Raw genomic sequence first — 25,998 nt, forward strand, 5'->3', positions numbered from 1 at the left:
TTACCGAAATAGCTTAGGAATCGTATATAGCGTTCAACCTACACGACTTATCAGTGGCGACGGGGATGAAAACTTCAATGAATATTTCCTTGGAGCAATTAGAAGCTTATATGGTGCGTCAAGAAAAGAGGTTTGAAGAGTCCCATATTAGAATCATGGAAACCCTAATGCAGAAATTCTGCCTGTCCGAGAAAAACCCTGCTTCTAGTGAATCTCAAGTATCACATACTGATTCAGTCATTAACGCCATCCATGAATTTAATTTTGATGGTGTAGCAGGTGTAACTTTCGAGTCGTGGTTTAAGAAGTATGAAGATTTGTTTTATATTGATCTTTGCAAACTGGATGATGCTTCAAAAGTCAGAATACTTCTTAGAAAACTTGGGACTATGGAACATGAACGCTATAGCAACTTCATTCTTCCGAAGAACCCACGAGATTTTAGTTTTGATGATACAGTCAAAACCCTATCCCAAATATTCGGAGAACAATCATCTCTATTTAATTTCCGTTACCAGTGCTTAAAGTTAACAAAAGAACCAGGAGATGATCGGGTGAAGCATGCAGGAACTGTGAACTGAGAATGTGAGAGGTTTAGATTGTCGTCCATGTCTGAAGATCAGTTTAAATGCTTAGTATTTATCTGCAGCCTGCGTTCACCCGAAGATGCCGATATCCGAACCAGAATCCTAAGCAAACTCGAACACTGCCCTAACATGACCCTGCAAGAAGTGACTACTGAGTGCCAAAGGTTAGTAAACTTAAAGCATGATACCTCAATGGTAGAAAACGGTAACTGTTTCCATAACGTCAATGCAGTCAAGAGAAAAGTCTTTCAAGGTTCCAGTACCCATAATTTCCAAAATAACAGCGACAAACCATCATCACCATGCTGGGCATGTGGAGGTTGGCACTATAAGAGGTTTTGCCCATATAAAGAACATTGTTGCAGCAAATGTCATCGGAAGGGGCATAAAGAAAACTTCTGCAGGAGAAGAGACTATAGAAAACGTTCCGTGAAATCTTACTCAAAGAAATACAGATATAGTGCTCCAACCAACAAGATATTGGTATCACATAACAGAGCACGAAGTTGCCACCAGAGAAAGTATGTGACCCTGAATATTAATAAACACCGTGCCCGCCTTCAGCTGGACACAGCTTCTGATATTACTTTAATCAGCCCAGAAACGTGGAAGAACATTGGGAGACCCACAGTTTTCCCAACAACACAGCTGGCACACAGTGCATCTGGGGGGAAGTTGAATATTGTTGGAGAAGTGCCATGCACTGTTTCTAAAGGTACGGTAACAACAAATGCAACATTGTATCTTACTAAGAAGCCAGCACTAGACTTAATGGGGTTGGACCTTATAGAAACACTTAAACTAGCAGATCATTCTATCAACAGTATCTGCAGACGAGTAAGTACAGACAACACCCCAGAATGGAATCAGAAAAACGCCATGCTACAAAGACATCAAAACGTGTTTAGAGAAGGATTGGGAGAATGTACGAAAGCTAAAGCACTGTTAACTCTAAAACCTGAAGCTGCTCCCGTTTTTCGACCTAAAAGACCTGTACCCTATGCTGCTCTTCCAATAGTTGAACAAGAATTACAACGACTTCAGCAAATGGGTGTTATCGAGCCTGTGAACTTCTCGAATTGGGCTGCACCAATAGTGGTGGTCAAGAAGTCGAATGGAAGTGTTCGTTTATGTACAGACTACTCCACGGGATTAAATGAAGCGCTACAGTCTCACCAGTATCCGTTACCCTTACCAGAAGATCTTTTCGCTAAGCTGAACGGTGGCAGATATTTTGCAAAATTGGACTTATCAGACGCATACCTACAAATCCCTGTATCTGATGAAAGCAAAGATCTCTTAACGATCAACACACACAAAGGTCTGTTCCGGTATAACCGACTACCTTTTGGGGTAAAGACAGCGCCCTCTATTTTCCAGCAAATTATGGATACCATGTTACAAGGTATTTCAGGAGCTGCAGCCTACCTAGACGACATCATAATTACGGCAGTAGATAAAATGGACCTGCAGAAGAAACTGGACCAGGTACTAGAACGCATAGCTGATTATGGTTTTCGCCTCCGAGCGGAAAAGTGTGACTTCTATATGCAGCAAGTACGGTACCTTGGGTTCATAATAGATAAAGACGGAAGACGACCAGATCCAGAGAACATTGAAGCAGTGAAAACAATGCCTAGACCCAGGGACGTTACTACCCTACGATCATTCTTGGGATTGGTCAGCCATTACGGTACCTTTCTCCCCGATCTCCATCGTCTACGTGCTCCACTAAACAACCTACTGCAAAAGAACACAAGATGGAATTGGTCTGCAGACTGCCAAGCATCTTTTGAGAAAATCAAGCAACTCCTAACTTCCGATCTCTTATTGACACATTATGATCCTTCTCTACCGATAGTCGTCGCTTCAGATGCTTCTAACTATGGTGTGGGCGCAGTTATCTCTCACATTTTTTCTGATGGGTCTGAAAAAGCTATCTCACACACTGCCAGATCTTTGACAACGACTGAAAGGAACTATAGCCAAATCGAGAAAGAAGCCCTATCGATTATCTTTGCAGTGAAAAAGTTCCACAAGATGATATATGGTCGACATTTTACCCTAATAACAGACCATAAGCCACTACTTGCAGTTTTTGGGTCGAAGAAAGGAATTCCTGTTCATACAGCTAACCGACTCCAACGATGGGCAACCACACTTCTGGGTTACGACTTCAAGATTAAGTATCAGTCTACTACCGCTTTCGGGCAAGCTGACGCATTGTCGAGATTAATAGGCTCCCAATCGAAAACCCCGGAGGAGACTCTTGTAGCAAATATAAAAGCCGAGGAAGAAGTTCATCGCGTGTTGGATGACGCAGTTAATGGACTCCCAGTAACCTTTGAAACTATCAAGAAGATAACTGAAAGTGATAAGATACTGAGCTCAGTTAAATGCTATCTCTCGACCAAATGGCCAAACAATCGCCTCGACGGAGAACTTTTGCAATATTTTCGTCGACGGGACTCTCTAATGGTTGTTGACTCCTGTATTATGTTCGGTGATCGAATTGTTATTCCGAAGTTATTACGTCACAAGGTTCTCAAGCAGTTTCACAGTGGCCATCCTGGAATCAGTAAAATGAAATCTTTGGCTCGTAGCTATGCTTATTGGCCGTCAATGGACAAAGATATCGAGAATAAATGCCGTAACTGTTCATCATGTATTCAAGCCGCTAAAAATCCTTCGAAATGCGAACCTCAGTGTTGGCCTATGCCCGCGGGACCCTGGGTAAGACTTCACACAGATTTTGCCGGTCCAATCCAAGGGAAAATGTTTCTAATTATCGTAGATGCATTCACTAAATGGCCGGAAGTATACATCATGCCAAATTGTACAATGTCAGAAACGATCCGCAAGTTGTCTACCCTATTTAGCAGTTTCGGAGTACCAGAGACCTTAGTGACGGATAACGGCTCTCAGTTTGCCGCAGAGTCGTTTAAACATTTCTGTAGAACAAACGGAATAAATCATCTTCGTTCTCCACCCTATCATCCACAATCAAACGGACAAGCAGAGCGCTTCGTGGACACTTTTAAACGAGCATTACTGAAAGGGGGAGGAGAAGGGACGACTGAGCAGGTGATCACAAAATTTTTAACATCATACAGATCCACCCCAAACCCAAATGTTCAAGACGGCAAATCTCCCGCGGAAGCCATGTTTGGAAGGCGTCTTCGATGCCATGTTGCCATCCAAATTAGTGGATGAGCGCAGTCACGGTCCAAGTATCCGAAACTTCAGTGTTGGTGACAAAGTTTACATTAAATCCTACATAGGGAAGAACCGATGGGAGCCGGGTGAAGTTGTGCAAAAACTGGGGAGAGTACTGTACAGAGTTCGAGGAGCTTTCGGGACATGTATACGTCACACAAATCAAATCCTTAAGGACAAAAGAACGGTGCAGACTCGAAGCAACCGGCCGATTTTCCCGTTAGACTTAATCTTAGACGCACCAATGCCACAAACGCCTAGGAACACTGAAAAGAAGCATTGGACGAGGAAGACGACACGAATAATGAAACGCCGTCGCAACCCAGTTATCAAACTACAAGTAGATCCCAGAAAGAAATCTTATTCGGGGGAGGTGTTGGGTCGGCTTCCGGAGAACTTCAACGGAGCCTCCAGAGGCCCAAAAGGAGCCGAAGAGTTCTAGCCAATCAGAGTGTGATGGAACGTTCGAGAATTCCAGCGTGGCGTGCTATCATTGGTCGGTAGCATAATGTAACGTTAACGGATTGGCTGAAATATGATGTTGATTTAACAGACGCCAACATCTATAAATACCCTTGATTTTCTGTACAAAAATGAACCTTGGAATAAAGTGTTTTCTCTCATTCTTGTGTCTTCTCTCTGGAGTTCAAGTCGCTGTGTAGTTCTAGACTGCGGGTTACCGAAATAGCTTAGGAATCGTATATAGCGTTCAACCTACACGACTTATCAATAGTAATATCGTTTGCTCCCATATCAATGGTAGATGAATGTATATCCACTTAATTGGTAATGATTGAGTATTATATGACAAAGATCTTATTATTTTAATTTTGTGATTCTAACTCGAAATTTTGTAGCGATGTCTTTATGCTTCAGACTGCGAATTTAAGACCTCATGGATGCTCACCATTTTTCAATGTGTTCGTCATAGGACTTCTTAAGTCGTGATCTTGCTTTACCATTCGCACAACTGTTGTGCTGATGCTTAATCTCATCAATCATTTCACTCTTCTTTTAAATTATTTCTAGTGGCTTGATGGTTTTAGTATTTGCAGATTACTCTTAGGAGATGTTGTAGAATGTGTAGTGTTAAATAACCTTTCAGTATACCCAAGTTTATACTTTAATCTTATCGGTATTTAACGATATACTTTATTTGCTTAACTCAAATTTCCCCTAGGCATTTAGTCGATTCGATGCGAAACAGTCTTGTTTGGCTCATTTACTTAGCTACAAAAGAATAGATGAAGGCATTTTAGGGATGTCTTGGTTGGCCTCCCCGGATCCAAAGAAGTTAGGCGGTATTTGTTCCCCACCTCGTAAGTCCTTAATTTTTTAGTTCTATTAATTAATGCATTCTTAACACGAAAATCGGTCACCTAAATCTCAACAGAATATCCGTTTAGGTCTCTTGGGTTTTGATGATGAAATCTGCAACTCATATTCTTATCTGTTTTCAAGTGTCAATCATAAACAAAGTAGGACTTAGCGCATTTGTTCATCGTTTCAAATGACCATATCGCACCAGCGGAGAGAGATTAAATTATCAGTACGAATATCAGAGTAGTAGAAGTAGTAACATAATCAGTGATAATAGAAAACATTGGGGATAATTAATATAAATCAGGAAGAAAAATAGATGCGTAAGATAGATAATAAACGGTTATTTTGAAACTCAAGGTCTAAGAGAAGACGAAAAGTAAATATATTTGCCCTAAAAGTGCTTCTTAACAAGTGGTAGAGTTCAAACATAACTTGTTGACAATATGATGATATTTTATTGTTTGCACTCTACAATCAATTGCTGTAAAGAATATCCATCACAATCTATTGCAAATAATCTCCCTCTTTATTTAATTTTGTCATAGATGCTTTCTTCTAAATAACACTTTCCTCACCTAACTTTTCAGGGGTTGATCTATTATCAGGAAGTTCTCGCATAGACTTAAAATATGCAGGCGATGTAGTCCCATTCATTAAATAAAATGATACTGACCAACTTAAGCAACAAAGAAAACATGCTTGGGGTGCGTTTCTTTCCCATTAAATGAAAAAGTTTGCTTCAAGATTGGTCTGCGTAGATGCCTGTAGTAATGAGAGGGAGTGAAGTAGTTGAGTGCGTCTATCACTTCACTTGGGAGTTTGATCAACACTGGCGGGTTGGTGCCTAGTAAAATGTCGGCACTGATGCGGAAGAGTTGTTTGGTTCTTGCCAACTTGCGTCAGATGTGACGTAGGCAAGATATTGGTCTACCAGCTATAGTACGATTTTGATGCACAGTAGTTTACTCCGTTCTGTTTTACGATTACGAAATGTGGCCTTTAAAATTTGAGGATATTATTTGGTTACTAGTGTTTGACTATAAATATCTTCGAAGCATTTCTCTTATATGTTGGGACCCTCGGATTATCAATCCTGAGGTTAGGTGCAGAGTGTTTCGGAGGAATAGCAAATCGATTGATGAGGTAGTGAATCTTTATCAACTGTAATTGAAACATCTCTGTAACCGAATTCTGACTACGCACTACCGTAAACCCCTAATGAATTGAGATTAACAATGAGAACAATAGTCAATGAACCAACCTTTTATCTAATAAAATAATATACTTGTATACTAAATATTAGCACAAAAATAAATGACAAAGCGATTAAAAGTTATCAGCTTTTTAGATCACTTTGTTTACAACAAATTAATACCTAACTGTCAGGTCATTATATTATGGTCGATCGTCCCTAATTGGTGAGGCATTATAGATTTTGCCGTAGAAAACGTGTTTTAAATGTTTTCACAATCAATCTCAATAGATAATTATACATTAAGTTTAGAAGAACGGTATAATGCTGAAGTAGTAAGCAAAAGGTAGTATCAGAATAAATGAATTATTTTACAAAATACCGATAGAGTACCATCTGTAGGTTGTTTTAGTAATAATATTATAATTCTAACTCGCTTATAAAGCAGATTTTAATTCATTTAGCTTTTTTTGTGGCTTACTAAATAGTATTTGGCTCTCTAAATTAAAGTAAAATGTGACTCTAACTTGTTGGTTAATATTTGAATGCTTTAATAACTAATGCGCCACTCTACATTATCAGGAATTCTGTTTTGTAGGGTTATTAATCATTTGCCAGCATACCGTAAAGACAACTAAACTATATAAAGAATTTTATTGTACCACATTCTGTCTCTCTCTCTCTCCCTCTCACTATATATATATATATATATATATATATATATATATATATTCGCTAAATCATTTTTAATTATAAATAAAATGAAAGTATCATAATGGACGAAGACTCAGACCAATTTATTGTTCTATGCATAACCGTTGTTGCTACCTTGACGTGGTGGTCGGGCTCGCCTATCGTGATGAAGCAACCGAGCTATACTGGCTGGAACAACCGTTCCTCAAGGTCCTACCATGTCAGACAGGTCGGTTGAAGAACCGTAAGACTAAAAGCAACAAACCCAAGGTCCGAAGGCGAAGTCGTACTGCTGACTGTACAGAGGTGTGACAACAGTAAGGTGTTTCCTTCAGACAACCAGCATAACAGCGATGCTGCCTTCCCACATGGAGGGGTGGGGTTAGAAAAGGTCGACCCTAAAAATGCACACCTCGCCTTATCCCACGGATATCCGTCTCCGGCGGTAAGGTCACAACAAGTACGGAGCTAACACAAAAATTACCCATAAAAAGGTTGTGTGTGAACGACCTCAAGCAGTTGTCCCTTGGGCACTTCGGTCACGCTCTCAGGTCACTAAAACCACCTCTAATCCAATTTCCTTTTCAGGAACCTCCAGAAGAACCCTTCCACAGTGTGGGCAACCAGGAAGTGATAACCGCCCTCATACCTCTAACAGCACTCAAGACCACTGTATTCATAATCAACCTCCCTCTTCAATTCCTATTATTCCTCCTACATCGACTTTCACCTCTGAACTTCCTCTTTCGGCTTCCCCCTCAAGTTTCTCCATAGCCAACGATTCTAGTGCTCAAAACACTGTCCCAGGTCTACTGAAACCTCGCTTCACACTACACATTAGAGCCTTCAACGTATGCACCCTATGTCAAATCGGTCAACAGGCTTCCTTGGCTAGAACCCTAGAATCTCGTACCGTTGATGTATGCTGTGTCTCTGAAACACGCATACAGGATCCCAGTGTGGTCATTCACTTGGCCTCACCTCAGCAAAACGGAGAGCTAACGAGATACACCCTACGTGTATCTGGTGACCCGATGGCCAGCTCTCGTGGACTGGCAGGATTAGGCATAGCACTAAGCATGAGGGCGGAACAAGCATTGTTAGGGTGCATCCCCGTTAACACTCGTCTATGTGCTGTTCGGTTAAACGGTTCCGTAAGAACTCGGAAGGATAATGACACAAGTCGTTGCCTTTTCGTCGTTTCTGCCTGCGCTACCACCGACTACAGCTCAGATGAAGTGAAAGATGAATTTTACAGACAGCTATCTGAACTTCTTCAGAAAGCTAAACGTTCAGACAAAGTACTCGTAGCAGGTGACTTTAATGCCCAGATAAGTAGTTTAAACCAAACAGAAAGGCATTTAGATGGGTATTTTAGTATTCCGGCACAACGAACAGATAATGGTGATCGTCTGCTGCAACTGTGCTCAGGCATTCGTTTATTTTTAGCAAACAAATTTTAAGCATAAGGAGAGACATCGTCTAACATGGCGACCCCCTACACCAAACCAACGATGGACTCAAATAAACCATATTGCCATCAGTCATCGTTATAGAGGGTCGGTAGAAGATTGTCGCTCAATCTGGAGTACCTGTTTGGACTCCGACCATGCCCTGACACGGGCACGCATCTACTTGCGCCTCACTGGACGCAAAAAATCCTCAGTAATTAGTCCCATTAGAACTGAATTGAGTAGCGAGAAAACCAAAAGTAGGTTCCAGGAACTACTGAGGTCACATTTAGGTAGTTCTGAAAACGAGGTTGATCCAGATGTTGCTTGGAAACAACATTGACATCTATCAGTGATTTAAACCACAGGGTTACAAAGAACCAATGGATTTCCTCAAGGTCTATTGCACTGATGGATTCTCGTAAACTCATCCCATCAGGTTCTGAACACGATAAAGAGCGTAAACAAATCAGATCTAGGTTAAGCGAAAGTCTAAGAAACGACCGTGAGCAGCGGTGGGCAACGAAAGCAAAAGAGATGGAAAAGGCGGCGGCTATAGGGAATACAAGACAGCTCTACAGACTAATAAGAGAAACTGGAATTAAGAAGTCGTGTGAGTGAGACATCGGAAAAAGACGACACCCTCTTCTGCTCTCAGTCCAGACGTTTAGAACGATGGGCGGGACATTTTAGAGAACAGTTCAGCTGGCCTTCAGTTACTCTACAACTACCCTCCATTCCCAGACAGTGTGAATGGAACATTGAAATAAGTCCCCCAACTTTAGGTGAAGTTCAAAAGGCTATAGTTAATCTGAAACGAGGAAGGGCAGCTGGTCCAGATGGATTGGTTCCAGAAGTCTTCAAGGATGGTGGTTCAATTTTAGCGATTAGGTTGACCAATATTTTAGCTAAAATCTGGGAACTGAATGTAATCCCATCTGACTGGTCGAAATCACTGATCGTCCCAATATATATATATATATATATATATATATATATATATATATATATATATATATAAAGGATCAAAATTATCCTGTGAATAACTATAGAGGGATTAGTTTAACTAATATAGTATCTAAAATAGTAGCCTCTATAATTATCGGGCGCCTAACTAAGACTCGTGAACTGCAAACACGAGAAAATCAGGCTGGCTTCAGAACCAGTCGTGGCTGCATCGACCACATATTCACCATTCGTCAGGTTCCAGAACATAGGCATACTTATCGGCGTCCGACAATGGTGGTCTTTCTTGACCTAAAAGCAGCATTTGACTCGGTAGACCGCGAGATTCTGTGGCAGTGTCTATCATTGAAAGGCGTACCTCAGAAGTACATAAACCTTGTGAAGGCTCTTTACTCGAACACTACCAGTCGAGTCAGAGCTTATGGCGAACTGTCATCTACTTTTGCAGCCTCAAGTGGTGTCTGTCAAGGCTGTCCACTTTCTCCATTTTTGTTGAACTTCATCATGGACCTACTGATGGAAATAACATTCTCGTCTACTGAATTCTCGGGCATTGATTTCCTTCCAGGAGGTCCACTTATCGACTTAGAATACGCAGATGACATAGTCCTGTTTGGTGAAGACGCTGATAAAATGCAGAGTCTTTTGGTAGCACTGAGCAACAATGCCAGAATGTTTGTAATGCGCTTCTCTCCCTCTAAATGCAAGTTGTTGCTTCAGGACTGGTCTGCGTCAACACCTGGAGTAAGGATAGGGAGTGAAGTAGTCGAACGCGTTGACAACTTCACTTATTTTGGGGATCTGATTAGCCGTAATGGGTTGGTGTCTGACGAAATCTCAGCACGGATTCGAAAAGCTCGCTTGGCTCTTGCCAACTTACGTCACCTATGGCGAAGGCGAGATATCCGTCTGTCAATTAACGGACGAGTATACTGCGTGGCAGTTCGTTCTGTTTTACTTTACGGCTGCGAAACGTGGCCATTAAGAGTAGAAGACACTCGTAAGTTACTAGTCTTTGATCACATATGTCTTATAAATGTTGCTCGCATCTGGTGGGATCATCGGGTAAGTAATAGTGAGGTTAGACACAGGGTATTAGGGAATGATGGTAAATCAGTTGATGAGGTTGTGAATCTTCATCGACTGAGATGGTTGGGCCACGTATTACGCATTCCCAACCATCGATTACCACGACGCGCAATGCTGACTAGTGTTGGATACGGCTGGAAGGAAGTTAGGGGTAGCCAAACCAAAACGTGGTATCAGTGCTTGAAGTCAGTGACTTCTGGTCTGAGCCATGTTGGTAGATGCAGACTGCTTGGTTATTAATTAATTAATTAATTAATTTATTTATTTGAACACATAAATATTGGTTCAAGAGAGCGCCAATATATATGCGCCACACAAAGCAATGAGAATTCGAAAAGAAAAAAAAGGTAAGGGGCGTAAAAAAATGAGAACAATAAGGAAGAGATTGGTGTAAGGTGGTGTGGTAGTAATAAGGGAACGGAAAGGTACAATCAGAAGAAATCTTTCAGGTAAGGGAGACACAACCACTTTTTATGAAGAAAGTAAAAGAAGGTTACAACAGGATCGCCACTGGCTTCTATTCTGAGCCATGTCTGATAGCGTCTCTAGCCATTGTGTAGCACCATCTCTCGGACCCCAACCAGGGGGTCTTGAAGGACCAACACAACCAGTCCTTTGCAAATTTCTTTCATGCCACGACACCATGTCATGTACTGACCACCTCTCCGCTCCTTCCAACCAGTCCCAGAGTCGGCAAATAATGCACGACGTGGAATTCTCTGTGACGACATTCGTAGAACATGTCCAAGCCACCGAAGTCGGTGTTTCAAGATGGTGACACCAATTGCATTATCATCTCTGTGCCCGAACACACGATACCTTACCTTTGCATTACTGACATGATGTTGCCACTGGATGTCAACAATCCTTCGGAGACAGCGATGATCGAACACAGAGAATCGTCTAACATCCTCACCTCGGAGAGGCCAGGTTTCACAAGCATGGAGCAAAACTGCTCTCACCGACGCGTTGTAGATCCGACCTTTTACAGCCAGACTAACATCACGAAGGCGCCAAAGATGGCCCAGATTGGCATAAGCCGCTCTGGCTTTCACTATACGTGCACTGATCTCATCACTCACACCCCCACCAGCACTCATACAGCTACCTAGATACACGAACTTCTCGACTACTTCTATCTGCTCACTTCCCAGGGTGAGTGCAGGATCAGGGTCCTGTCAGTCTTGTAGAAGTACTTTCCACTTCGAAGGTGCAAAGCACATACCATACCTACGGACACTGAATGCCGACTGACTAAGTGCGGATTGCATGCCTTGGGCATTATCGCACAGTAAGACAATATCATCCGCATACTCAAGATCGAAAAGTTTCTCCAGGCAACAGATCCACACCACCATTATTTACATCCTCGCGAGTCAACCATTCTCGGGTTTTGAACAACCTACGAAGTATGACGGAAGCCAATAGCTTGGACGCAATCGGAAGTAGGCTTATCCCCCGATAGTTGTTACAGGAACGACGTGAACCCTTTTTAAAGATAGGGACAACTATCGACTCATTCCGTGATGTTGGTACACTCTCTAGTTCCCAAACCTTTGTAAACAACGTCGTCAATTCCTTAGTCAAAGAGTCACCACCATTTTTAAAAGGAGCCGGAGGTAAGTCATTTGGGCCAGGTGATTTGTAACGCTTCAAGAGTTGGAGTTCCTTGCGGACTTCCGCGATGTGATCAATCTGAGTCCGGGCTTGAGATACAGAGGGAGGACGCCAGGTGGCACTTCGGCGATGACTGTGCCGAAAGTTAGTGCTATTCAGAAACAGGTTGTGGTCTGTGCAAAGTTGCAGTAGACGGTCCCCGTTGTCTCACCTGTGACCAACGAGTCCCCATCAGCCACCTAAACGACTCTCTTCTGTGCCTAGACGCCCGACCTGAGCATTCAAGTCTCCGGCTAGCACTACAATATCTGTCGAACGCACTTTCTGGAGAAGAACAGATAACTGGTGGTAGAATTCATCCTCGATTGCATCTGGGCTGCAATCTGTCGGGGCATAGGCGGAGATGACGAGAAGACATCGTTTCTCACGCCGATTTCTTCTCACATTGATGGAACTTTCTAATCTAACAGCAAATAACCGACTGTTAATGGGGATCGAATCGATTAGTGCTGCCTCAGCTCTAGGGCTTAGTGCGACACCAACGCCAACAAGACCAGACGAAGATGCCACAGTGTCCCCGGATAAGCGCATGTAAAACAAGCTTTTTGAAGTGACAGATGGAGAGCGGATTTGTAGTGCTTCAGTAGAGTTTTGAATACGGGTCTCGGATAGACAGCAGACATCGATATGAACACTTCCCAAAGACTGCTTGGTTAGGGTCCACGCGACTATCGTAACCAATGGTTGGAGACTCTTGGTGACATGGCGCAGAATCGATCACAATGGCGTCGGTGTATACACTCTCTATCTTTCCTTAAACTAAGAGATCAAAATCGCTTCATATGTTTCTTTCTACGAACTAATTCTTTCTTCCTGTACTATATCCTTATTGCAATCTTTCTTTTACATATTGCCACCTCTGAATTAACTACTTCTATGAATCCGGTGTTCATCTTGCTGTGCTAATGCGGTATGGCAACTTGGACCGATACATATATGTGCCTGGTCCTACGTTGTAGCTGACTGACTGACTGACTTTACAAAATATCAAAATCATGCAATAGGCACATCATCCGCGTATCTTTATTTAGTTTTCCTTTACATAATCCATCATTCTTCCAATTCAGTTGTTATTCCGATCGCTCTCCGTCTTCGTTCCTCTTTCAAACTTCTGCTAGTGGCCATCCCATTTCGAGCTGCTGCTACGTACTACCTATATCTGTCCTCATAAATAGCGGACATCGCAGTATTATTGAAAAGGCTACATCACATTGTATTATAGTGTTAATGACACTTCTGTTTAATGAGCCAAGTTATTTGATTTTTAGTCACAGTCAACAGTTTTTCATGTTGCCAAGTACTGTCACTAGTCGTTACAATAAAGTACACAGAATTATACGTGGTTACTAAATTATACATATTTCTATCATTCAAAAAATATATATATTTCTTTTTTTGCCAAATTAGTTCGTCGAAATAATAAAAAGGATCTCTATTTAAATACAGGATGGACTACTTATGTAGATTATAATGGTCAACAACTAGTTAACGCTTTGGCTGAATTAATCACGGCTCATGAATTAGGACATAGTTGGGGCGCAGATCATGATCCTGACACAGATGAATGCAATCCTGCAGCTATAAGTTCTGGAAAATATTTAATGTATACCTATTCAGTTTCAGGTTACGCTGAAAATAATGGAGTTAGTTGCATTAGTTTTTAATTTATTCATGTATCATCTCATCATATTCAATCAGTAGGTAGTAACCATAATTTAAAACTGTTATTTCCCGAAATCTCTTATATGAAAGATATTTTCTTTGGATAATTGCATGATATAAAGGAAATCTTACATAGTCATATTAATTGGTCTTTTCCAACATATTAAATCTGCCTCTTTCAGATGTGAAATTTTCGGATATAAAATGCCAAAAAAGTTTTTTCTAAAAAAATTATTACACTGACAATCTGAAGATTAACGATGAAGTAGATTCCTCATGATAGAGTACCATTTCTCAACATCAATCGAGAAAAAGTCACGTGTTATTCTCTTTGTTAATAGTTTTCCTTGATAGATATCATGGTTCAATTCTTTCCAGGCGTGAATATGTAATACCTAGTTTACCAATTATGTTTTTTTCCACCTAATACAGAATTGATTTCTAATTGTTTTATATTGTTTGTAATAATGAGCACAAGTAATTAATCGCATCTGAATGTCAATAGTAATCATATACTCATATTTCCAAGTGGATGTGTCTTTATATGAGATTCTAGGCACCGCGGAGGAGTGTTGTTTACAAAATTGAAAGGAAGAAAAGCGAATGTCCGGCGCTCAAACCGGGTTGGTGGATAAGGAAGACACATCTAGAAGAGTTTGAAAGCCCTGAATCCAAACTAATGGGGTACATGGATTACAGGATCCTGAGGAAAAAATGGTATATGAACCTAACCTTGACCATTGGCTATCATGGGACTACATCTAATGTTGCTCTACTGCCTTGTAGATTAGACCTTTATGTCAAAGGCTTGTGACACTTTGAGGAAACCACTTGCTTTGTTTTGGGCGCCCGGGTAATGTCTCATCCCACACGCAAATTAAATGATAACTAATGTGTGCGACACATATATTTGGTGCTTCTCTGTAACAATGTTTATGTGTTTAAATAAATAATTAATCAATTAATAATGGAAGAGACTAGTAATGCACTTGTCAAATGTTTCCTTATCAAGGTATTTTAGACTTACTTGATGACGGTTTATGAATATCACTATCGATCTCATACTTATTTCTTTAGAAATTTTCACCATGTAGTTTACGGACAATTGGCTCTTGTTTGGTTACTCGTGCTCCATTATGTTTCGAAGATTCATCTGCGGCTCTTTCAAATCTTTGTGGTAACAGTCGCATTGATGAGGGTGAAGAATGTGATGCTGGTCGAAATCCACATGATCCTTGTTGTAGTTCTGAGTGTTATTTTAGAACAGGTGCTCACTGTTCACCTTGGAATCATGGTTGTTGTACTTCTGGTTAGTTTTTGTTTCGAAAGCCTATTTGTTACGTTGAATTCAGATTAATTATTGTTGTTCACAATGATTCTACTTGTAATATCATTCCTGTAACAGATAAACTGAAGTTCATTAATCGCATGTAGGTTTAAAGTATTAGATTATATTAGGGTAATTAATAAGTGATGAGTATTGCGTTTATCGATACTCATTGACAGTCATAAAGTCTAGTATTTCATAAGAGATTCAAATCAATCTGTTTATTAGCTTAGTTGTTAAGTCACACTTGACGTTCAGTCATTGGGTTGTGGTATTCGTATAGTTCTTTCATCTACTTAAACTTGAAGAACACGGTGTTTTTTCTTTTCTTGAGTATTTGTAAACTGCTCCTCGTAAATCGATCCGTTATTTAATATTTCTACTACCTTTCTTTACACAGATTGTCAATTAGCACCAAAGAATACCATTTGCGCACAAACTAGCAGTACTAATCCTTGTTTAGGACCTGGTCAATGTAATGGTTTATCATCTATTTGTCCAGGTCCAACACTTTTATCCGGTGGTCAATGTGATGAATATGGGCGATGTTTTCAGGGTAAATGTCATCCGTTTTGTTCTAGTCTTGGACTGGAAACTTGTATCTGTGATTCAGGTAGGTTGGATGCATTTATTATAAAGAAATCGCTTGGATCATTGATAAAAAATAAGAACTGTTCAGCAGTGAAGCTATACAACCGTGTCTAAAGTTGCCTGACGTTTATAGTTGTCTATTAAGAAGTAGTATAAAATTGTGTTATAAAGCATTCGGATTTATTGAATATTAAAAGTAGTTTAGGTAGTGACCTAAAGATAAGTAAAATATAGTAAGATAAGGTTGATAGATGAGATATCATTGTGAAATTCAGTCAACAAGTTACAGAAGCCTCTATAGTGCATAGGTTTCTAATTTATAACCAATTCGTTTGACCATGTGGATGAATGTAGATTCTGGTAAGAGAACGTGATTAGAGCTTTACGAGATTTTCCAGAGTTAGTCTATTGATCGACCTGGATAATCGTTTTGAGTCGACCAGGGTAATGGTCAGAGATTCGTTTCTTTAGTGTTCGCTTTGTGAGGCCAGTGTAACCTGTCCCACAAGAGCAAGTATAATGCCCTAGCTTACGTAATCACTTTGTGCCATAGTTCAGTCTCTTTGCTGATTGTATTTTCATAAAAGTTTCATGATCTTGAAGTGAAATTTCAGGACTCCATTAGATATAACGAATTTTTTACTATTATATAGAGTATAGATCTGAGAAGATTCATGTCCAGTAGAAAAATTCATTAGTCCATTCATTACAAAGTCCGATCCTTATTCAAAATTAGACGACTGATTTTTGTATACTCTAATTGCATCACTATGGTACTCGACAATAATGTACTGATTAATATACATAAATAGATCAATATAAATTTAAACAACGTAATAAATAATGAATTTAGATTGTACTGACTACTTACGTTTATAATTCAGTAGAATAAATTTTCAAATATAAAAGTATCAATGTTTCTTTCCATTCTTTCCTTGTAAATAGTTGAAGAATCCTGCTTTATTTGCTGTTTATTTCCAACATCAAATTCAACCACAAATCAAAGCACCATATGCCTTCCTGTTACATTGTCCCAAAATGAATATCTATTACATTCTAAACAGAATACTGTAAAACATTCAGAATCTTATAAATCCTATTCAATGACTTATCATTCAAGACGATCAACTCTGTATTCTATGCATAAGTTTTTACTATCCTCGTCTAACATATTACGGTTGTATGATAAACACTCACCAAATGATACATATCATTTTGTTGTTGATAATAAAACTCAAAAACTAGCTACAACTGATTTTAACAATATTAATTCATACTATCATAAACAACCTTTAGTACATATTCATTTGCAAGATTATCGGCCATGTCTTAATGGTTATTGTATGGCGGGAAAATGTATAGAATCGAAAAGTAAGCGGATATTACGATTTTGGACACCAGTTCATTATTCTAAACACAAGAATCTCGGTAGGTATCATTTTTTATTAACATGTATATTCAGAGGTTTTTTATTGAAGTTCGTCTTGTTCTCATCACTGAATATAATTCTTATTATTGAGAAGAGAATTTTTTAATTTGTGTATGTGTATATTCATTTAAATATTTATTATCTTTAATGAATTAACTCATCGATATTTGAAAGTCTTTGTGTATTTGACAGTGTTATATATATTTCATTGAAATTATGAACCGATCAAAGTTGGACAACCATTTAAATCTTTGGAGCACTGTAAACCCGTTTCGTCCTAGTGTGAGACTTCTCAGCAGTGCCCATCCACGATTTTGTAGGCGGGAAACAAACCCAGGAATTGAAGTCTTGCACACATAAGCTTAACCATTCTCTCTATACAAATACACATTTATCAATTATTATACATATGCATATAATCATTAAAAGCATTAATGAATCTCCTAACAACCTCCACATTATAAAATTGATCTTGTGGTTCAAAGATTATTGGGTTGTGAGATAAAGAATCTTGTTACTATTACCGACTTATTAACAGGGGTATATTCAGGTAGTTGACTTCAAGCCATCCTCTTATTGTGAAAACTAGTGATAATATCCGGAACCTGGTGTATTGGGATTCGGGCCTGCGACTTAGCGACTGAAGATCGAATGCCTGAACCATCGCCCAGCAATCATGTATATACATACTGGGATGTCAATTATAAAATACTGGGGGTTAATGGTAATACCTACTTGTCTATAGCTCATTAGGTACATCAAGTTTCAAATTTGTACCTCACTAACTGCAAGTTAGATGTATGGTAAATCAATGAGTCATAATTTAATTCGATAAATAGAGAAATACGCGGATGTTATTTTATTTTCAGTTATCAAATAAATGAATTTCATGTCATAAACATTTAAGTTACTTCTAATTATACATTTTACATTGGTAGAACGTCCGTTGTTTAATCATATTTTCAATAAACAGTCATTATATCTTTAAAGATTGAGTTCATGTTTTTGAACTTTATAATGTACTACACTTTCCAAACTATGAAATCTATATGTATCGCATCATAGCTTATTTCTTAAACATTAAATCACCAATTGTTCTGATTATCACTGTTTCCAAAAAAATATAAAAACAGATATTATTTAAGAATTCCATACTCTACTGAATTTGCTTTCCTGTTCCTTTTCTTTAAATAAACTCTTGTTTTAAAAATATATTCATTTCATCGTTGATTGTTCTTTTTAATAAAACAATAGGCACCATTGCTTGGGACAATCTGGTATTTTTCGCAGTCTTCTTATCACTTATCGTATGGATACCATTGAGTGCATGTGTTGCTTACTTAGTAAGTTTTTGAGATTTGATGCGCATCAAATACGTTGTTGTTCAATGTGTTTTACCCCTTTAGTATTCTGAAGTTTATGTTAAAGTATTCATTTCAAAAGAAATTTTGTTGTTTTATCATTTCCCATTAGTAGTATCTGTAAAAAAACAATGAAAACACTAAGATGTAGAAAAAGATCTAGGATTGATTGAAAGTTAACGAACGTTAACTCAGTGACTAAAACACATGACAAGTAACCACACTTATTATTATTAATGGCTTCATTTAAGTCAATTCTATCACTGCGCTCTATCTATTAGTGTTCAGGGGTATCATCTTACAGTGAACATCCGGAATTCTATTCCCTTCTCTATGTATTAATTTTGGTCATTAGTTCTCGAAATGTCTGAAATGCATGTAGAAACATTAGACTTATCACCATGTATTTAAAAATCCAACACTTGTCAATAATTTGACCTAAGCTTCAGCCATCAATCTTTGTCACATTTGACATTTTTGAAATGTTCATCTATGGTTGATAACTGTGAGATACACAACTAATTCATTTGTCAAAGTTTACTATTCACTTTTATATGTATACTCATAAAAAGCTTATTACATCAATGTCGATTGTGTTTAAAAAGCTTTCCAAGTAATGAGGTTATTATGAGAATGCTCATTTGCACTGGAGTTTGTTGTTGTCAGTTTGAGCATTATAGGAAAGCGATATCATGTTGAAACAAAATCTTTTTAATGATTAGACTATGTATATATTTATATTTAATGGCAAAATGTTTTTATTTTGCAGAATAGGTATCATGAACGAAATTGTTAATTACTAATTAAAAAGTTATGAATCGACGAGCCACATATTCTGTCAATCATATGAGAAACAATATTTACCTTCAAGCAGCATTTTTAGTGATTCACATATTTTCCACATATAAATATTTTAAAAGTATACAACATTATTATAATCTATTGAACTTTTTCTCGATCAGTTTCTATCTTGTTTATGATATAATTTGTTATTGTGTCCCCATTCAATCCAACCTTTTATCATACTTTGTATACATAATCTTCCCAATTGTGTTTTCTTGTTTTCAAATGTATAAAAACTGTAGTATGTATATGTAAAATCTGTTTTTCTTTATTCTTCTTGTGTGTGTAATTTTTACTGAAGTTTCTCTTTTTTTAAACTTAATTTCTTAGGAGTCAGATTTTTAAGTTCAGTCGCGTGAAAAGTGAGATAAATACCGTTGAGTTGTTTGTTTTTCGTTTTCTCTCTTTAATATTTCATCCACTTTATGCATTATGTATCAATTTGTTCATTTGTTCAATGTCAAATTTTATTTTTTATATCAAAACTTTGAACATTTTTCCTCTAATTTACGTTTAATTCTAACTTGTTTTGTATTATGATTTGTATGAGTTTGAGTTTAAGGTAAGAATACAACGAGAGATACTTTTAATATGAAAGCGGATGTAATACGACTAAATAGGTATGTCAGATCGTGAATACATTCAATGAAAGTTTTTAACGATAACAACTTACATTCGAGTAAGAATAGATGTGATACATTTCAGGAAAGTTTTCATTCCTCAAGAAATGTCATTAAGATAAACATAGCAGAGTATATATATATAGTTTTTCATTCTTTCCTAACCTATAAACTAAGGTATGAATTACATGTAATTGTCAAGTTGAAGAAGTTATGATAATATTGACAAGTGAGAAAAACTAAGATAAGAATTATTATTTTGTCAACATCAACAGGTTACTATATTACACTGTCATTATTCATTTTTGGCGTATTTATTTATTTATTTATTTGAACACATAAATAATTGGTACAAGGGGGCACCAAATATATGTGCGCCACAAAATAACATTGAGAATGGGAAGACAAAAAGAATATGAAGTGCGTATAAGAGAGAAGAAAAAACAGAGAACAATAACGACCACAGATTAGTGTATGGTAGTGTAATGATAATAATAATGGGGGGAACGGAAAGGTACAAACAGAAAGAATTCTTTTAATTAAGGAAGTTACAACAACGTTTTGTGGAGAAAGTAAACGAAGGTTACAACAGGATCGCCACTGGCTTCTATTCTGAGCCATATCTGATAACGTCTCTAGCCACTGTGTTGCACCATCTCTCGGACCCCAGCCAGGGAGTCCTGAAGGACCAACAGAAGCCAGTCCTTTGCAGCTTTCTTTCATGCCACGACACCATGTCATGTACTGACCACCTCTCCGCTCCTTCCAACCAGTCCCAGAGTCGGCAAATAATGCACGACGTGGAATTCTCTGTGACGACATTCGTAGAACATGTCCAAGCCACCGAAGTCGGTGTTTCAAGATGGTGACACCAATTGCATTATCATCTCTGTGCCCGAACACACGATACCTTACCTCTGCATTACTGACATGATGTTGCCACTGGATGTCAACAATCCTTCGGAGACAGCGATGATCGAACACAGAGAATCGTCTAACATCCTCACCTCGGAGAGGCCAGGTTTCACAAGCATGGAGCAAAACTGCTCTCACCGACGCGTTGTAGATCCGACCTTTTACAGCCAGACTAACATCACGAAGGCGCCAAAGATGGCCCAGATTGGCATAAGCCGCTCTGGCTTTCACTATACGTGCACTGATCTCATCACTCATACCCCCACCAGCACTCATACAGCTACCTAGATACACGAACTTCTCGACTACTTCTATCTGCTCACTTCCCAGGGTGAGTGCAGGATCAGGGTCCTGTCAGTCTTGTAGAAGTACTTTCCACTTCGAAGGTGCAAAGCACATACCATACCTACGGACACTGAATGCCGACTGACTAAGTGCGGATTGCATGCCTTGGGCATTATCGCACAGTAAGACAATATCATCCGCATACTCAAGATCGAAAAGTTTCTCCAGGCAACAGATCCACACCACCATTATTTACATCCTCGCGAGTCAACCATTCTCGGGTTTTGAACAACCTACGAAGTATGACGGAAGCCAATAGCTTGGACGCAATCGGAAGTAGGCTTATCCCCCGATAGTTGTTACAGGAACGACGTGAACCCTTTTTAAAGATAGGGACAACTATCGACTCATTCCATGATGTTGGTACACTCTCTAGTTCCCAAACCTTTGTAAACAACGTCGTCAATTCCTTAGTCAAAGAGTCACCACCATTTTTAAAAGGAGCCGGAGGTAAGTCATTTGGGCCAGGTGATTTGTAACGCTTCAAGAGTTGGAGTTCCTTGCGGACTTCCTCCTCATTTGGTGGATCAGTCTTCACCGGCCATGGAGGGCAGGACAGTCTGACCGATGTTGCCGGAGCAGCAGGCCAGTTGAACTGCCCTTCGAAAAATTCTGCCCATCGTCCAAGACGTCGATGGATGTTAGTGATTGGCATCCCATCATCCTCGCAGATTGTTTCGATCACACCAGACTTCTTGCTGCCAGTGGCTCGGATGAGTTGGAAGAGCTTCCATTAGTTACCAGATGCAGCTGCTGCTTCCAGCTCATTAGCACGCTTCGACCACCAGGCTTCTCAGTCCTTACGCAAGCTTTGCCCAATTTCCTTACGTAACATCCTTCGTTTTTGGTCAAACTCACGGTCACCCGGAGTAGACCGACGGGCTTCAATGAGTTGTAAGGAACCTGAAGAAACCCAGTGCTTATAAGAGGGACGTTTCGCGAACCCACAACTGGCTGTACCCGCCATTTTCATGGCGTCATGCAATTGCAACCAATGCTCATCTATACTTTTCGGTGGAATGGTAGCTAGCCTAGAAACTAGCTCGGTTCGATACTTACTAGCAACAGAAGTTGCAACCAGCTTGCTAACATCAATCCGTTGGTGGGGGTCACTTCGTTGTCCACTGAAAAGTAAGGTGAGATTGGCGCAGACCATGGCATGGTCAGAGTCCAGATAGGTACTCCAAAATGAGCGGCAGTCTTGTACACAACCACGCCAGCGGTAGCTGATCGCGATGTGATCAATCTGAGTCCGGGCTTGAGATACAGAGGGAGGACGCCAGGTGGCACTTCGGCGATGACTGTGCCGAAAGTTAGTGCTATTCAGAAACAGGTTGTGGTCTGTGCAAAGTTGCAGTAGACGGTCCCCGTTGTCTCACCTGTGACCAACGAGTCCCCATCAGCCACCTAAACGACTCTCTTCTGTGCCTAGACGCCCGACCTGAGCATTCAAGTCTCCGGCTAGCACTACAATATCTGTCGAACGCACTTTCTGGAGAAGAACAGATAACTGGTGGTAGAATTCATCCTCGATTGCATCTGGGCTGCAATCTGTCGGGGCATAGGCGGAGATGACGAGAAGACATCGTTTCTCACGCCGATTTCTTCTCACATTGATGGAACTTTCTAATCTAACAGCAAATAACCGACTGTTAATGGGGATCGAATCGATTAGTGCTGCCTCAGCTCTAGGGCTTAGTGCGACACCAACGCCAACAAGACCAGACGAAGATGCCACAGTGTCCCCGGATAAGCGCATGTAAAACAAGCTTTTTGAAGTGACAGATGGAGAGCGAATTTGTAGTACTTCAGTAGAGTTTTGAATACGGGTCTCGGATAGATGTCGATATGAAGACTTTCCAAAGACATAGCCAGCCCTATCTGTTGTCCGATCTACATAAGTGTGGGAACGTTGAAGGCAGCCAGTTTGAATGGTGCATGTGGTTTCAGTAAAACTGTTTGTGTATTCGTATTTGGTGGTAGCATACAATTTTCAACCAGGAAGTGACTCGAGGTCGTTTAGATATAACAGAATTTCTACTATATGCGAGCTGTTGTATAAGTTTAAAAGTAGGGATACACAAAGTAAGAATGCCAGAGGGTAGATAAGTGACGTAGTACATAAAAATTAAAAATACAAGTGGATGTTATCAAATGGGTATGGGTTGTTTGAATTGCAATAGGAGTGAGAGCAGTTTATTAAATAATCGTTGTCATTTCATTTTAATTGTGTGAGTGCTATAATGGTGCCTGGGTGCCCAGACCGACGCCGGTGGTTTTCTTAGGGAGCCGCACCCCGAGCCTTTGACCCAAAGGTCTGATCCATAAGGTAGTGGAGCATCGTGAGGAGATGCAGTCCCATGATAGCCGGTGACCAACTATTGGTTCATACGCCATTTGTTCCCACAGGATACTGGAGCCCATGTGCACTATTGGTTTGAAATCAGGGTTTCTCAAATCCCCTAGGTGGACTCTCCGTGTCCACGGGCCTGGTTAAACTGCAGGACATTTGATTTTCATCCTCTCAATTTCGAAAACAACAATAGTGCGGTGAGTAGGGCTTCCCTGGCAGAGGCTGTATTCGCGTGGCTGTTCGAGAGGGGGGCGGGCCCTCTCCAATCGGCCGTACCAGGGCATTCGGGGGCCTGTATTGTGTTATTCAAAGGGATGATCCGAATACCTCCCCACTGACAAAAACCACGCGTCCGAGCGAGCTCGATTAGGGATCGTCGCAGGCTTCAACACGCCGTAGTGCGGTGGCGATCCTCCATCTGGGACCAGGGCATTAGTGATCATCCTGGTCCCGGCGTATCTTACAATTTCAATCCTGTACTTGTACTGTCGATGTGCAGAATCACATCTGGATGTCATTAGTGAAAACGCTGTGTCAAATACGGTTAAAATTTAAAAAAATTTGACTTAATTATAGATAACCATTTTAGCGTGTTAATTTAATCTCTTAGGTATAAAGTTTGTTTCTATTCATTATTTTATGAGGACTTGACAACGTGTGAGTCTTAACATGTTTTTACTTTATAAGATATGAAAACTTAATACTTAACTCTAGTTTCATGTGTTACTTTCTACATTTATTCAAATGATTAACTTTGAACTTTTGTATATACGTCCATTGTATGAATGATTAACTAGTCTGAATGTGGTAGTTAAATGAACTATAGTAATTTTTTCTATTGGAATTTTAGTGTATTTCGCTGTATAATTGTCCTGTGTTTGGTCGTTTGAACTATCAATAGCCTGAATACACTTTAAGCATTACGAATATTTTTGTTCTGATTATGTTAGCGATGCATCTGTGATAATAGTCGAAGTGAGATTAAGAGGGATTTGTTGATATAAACAGCATGATTACTTTGTCAGTCATGTATAATATTGCGAATGATCCTATATGCGATGTCCGTGGTAGTCTTTTGTGATGTTTGAGTAGAATAAACGGTCTTAATGTGTATCAGATCATTATTTCTCATTTTTCGAATTCATCATCCATTAATGTAATACCTTAGTTTCTAACAATAACTAGTTATATCTAGTGGAAATGCACTTAGTTAAACTGTTATCTAAGCAAATATATAACGGAAATCCAATTCCAAGAAACTATGCTGAATTATCCAAGAAGAATGAATAACATTACAGTATGTTTAAGAAATTAATTTAATATTCAGGAGTATTATCGAATAATTTAATAAAGTAATAATTTTGAAATATCAAACTCGAACTACTCACCAACTAGCCTCTAATTGAAGTTTTGTTAACAATGTTTTATGCAGAATAGTATTTTTACAAATAAATATGTGAGAGAAGTGAACGAATTAATCAACGTATAGAAATTTGCGTGTATAAATTACAGAAGAAAAAACAAAGCTGAAGATTTAAATTCTAAAAATTAATAGAGTAATTTTGAGAGTTAGTGGGTACCTAGGAATGTATAGCAAACGTTTTCCTCTAGAGAAATGCTTTGTATAGTATTTTACAATCTCTGGATAGATCGGTGTCCTTTGGTATATATGCATCTTGAATGGATTGCCTGGAAATTGCTATTAAGTCAAGCATTTTTAGGTAACGTTTTATAGCAGTTAACGACGGAGTCCAACACTCATCTATCCCTATGTGGGACTCACTAGCTGGATGTACCTGTAGCACAGTGTTGATGTTCACACTAGGACTCGAACCCAATCCCTTTTGCATCAAATACCCTACGGGTTATTCAGTGAGCTACTGAGTTCAAATAGCTACTGGTTTGTACAATGGGGATGAATTGTGCTACTAAATTTTCTTTAAAGATGTTTGTGACTTAATAGCAATATCTAGGCAGTCCATTCAGGATGAACATATTTCAGAAATGGTTGATCAACTGTAGTCTATAAAATTGACTATGGGAAGATTCAAACCCTTACAAATTAAATATAGTTCATTTGCGCTCTTGCTTGAGCTGAGTAACTCAAGGGATAACCTGTTGGGTATTTGATGCAAAAGGGACTGGGTTCGAGTCTCAGTGTAAAAATTAACACTGGGGTACAGGTATATACTGCTGATAAGTCCCAAATAGGGTTATACGCATGTATTGGACTCCATTGTTAGCCTCTATTTTTGCTTAAAAATCTACGAATTAATGTTTCAGCACTGTCAAAGTTCTTCATTGTGACAGGTATATGATCCGTTTACAAATACCATTTGAGTCAGAAGATAATGCATA

General features: G+C 39.3%; 1 protein-coding gene across 1 annotated transcript in view; it reads left to right on the top strand.

The window, feature by feature from the left end:
* ADAM17 (Disintegrin and metalloproteinase domain-containing protein 17) overlaps positions 1-21,995 on the top strand; it is a 34,087-nt gene extending 12,092 nt beyond the window's left edge. Inside the window, exons 10-16 of the mRNA XM_051215021.1 lie at positions 4,984-5,122; positions 13,602-13,837; positions 14,934-15,165; positions 15,584-15,796; positions 16,720-17,202; positions 18,458-18,546; positions 19,334-21,995. Of these exons, the coding sequence (XP_051068204.1) occupies positions 4,984-5,122; positions 13,602-13,837; positions 14,934-15,165; positions 15,584-15,796; positions 16,720-17,202; positions 18,458-18,546; positions 19,334-19,360 (1,419 nt within the window). The 3' untranslated portion in view covers positions 19,361-21,995. The remainder of the gene's footprint in view (positions 1-4,983; positions 5,123-13,601; positions 13,838-14,933; positions 15,166-15,583; positions 15,797-16,719; positions 17,203-18,457; positions 18,547-19,333) is intronic.
* Positions 21,996-25,998: the final 4,003 nt, after the last annotated feature.

Source organism: Schistosoma haematobium, chromosome 2 (assembly GCF_000699445.3).
Source record: "Schistosoma haematobium chromosome 2, whole genome shotgun sequence".
NCBI classification, from domain to species: domain Eukaryota; kingdom Metazoa; phylum Platyhelminthes; class Trematoda; order Strigeidida; family Schistosomatidae; genus Schistosoma; species Schistosoma haematobium.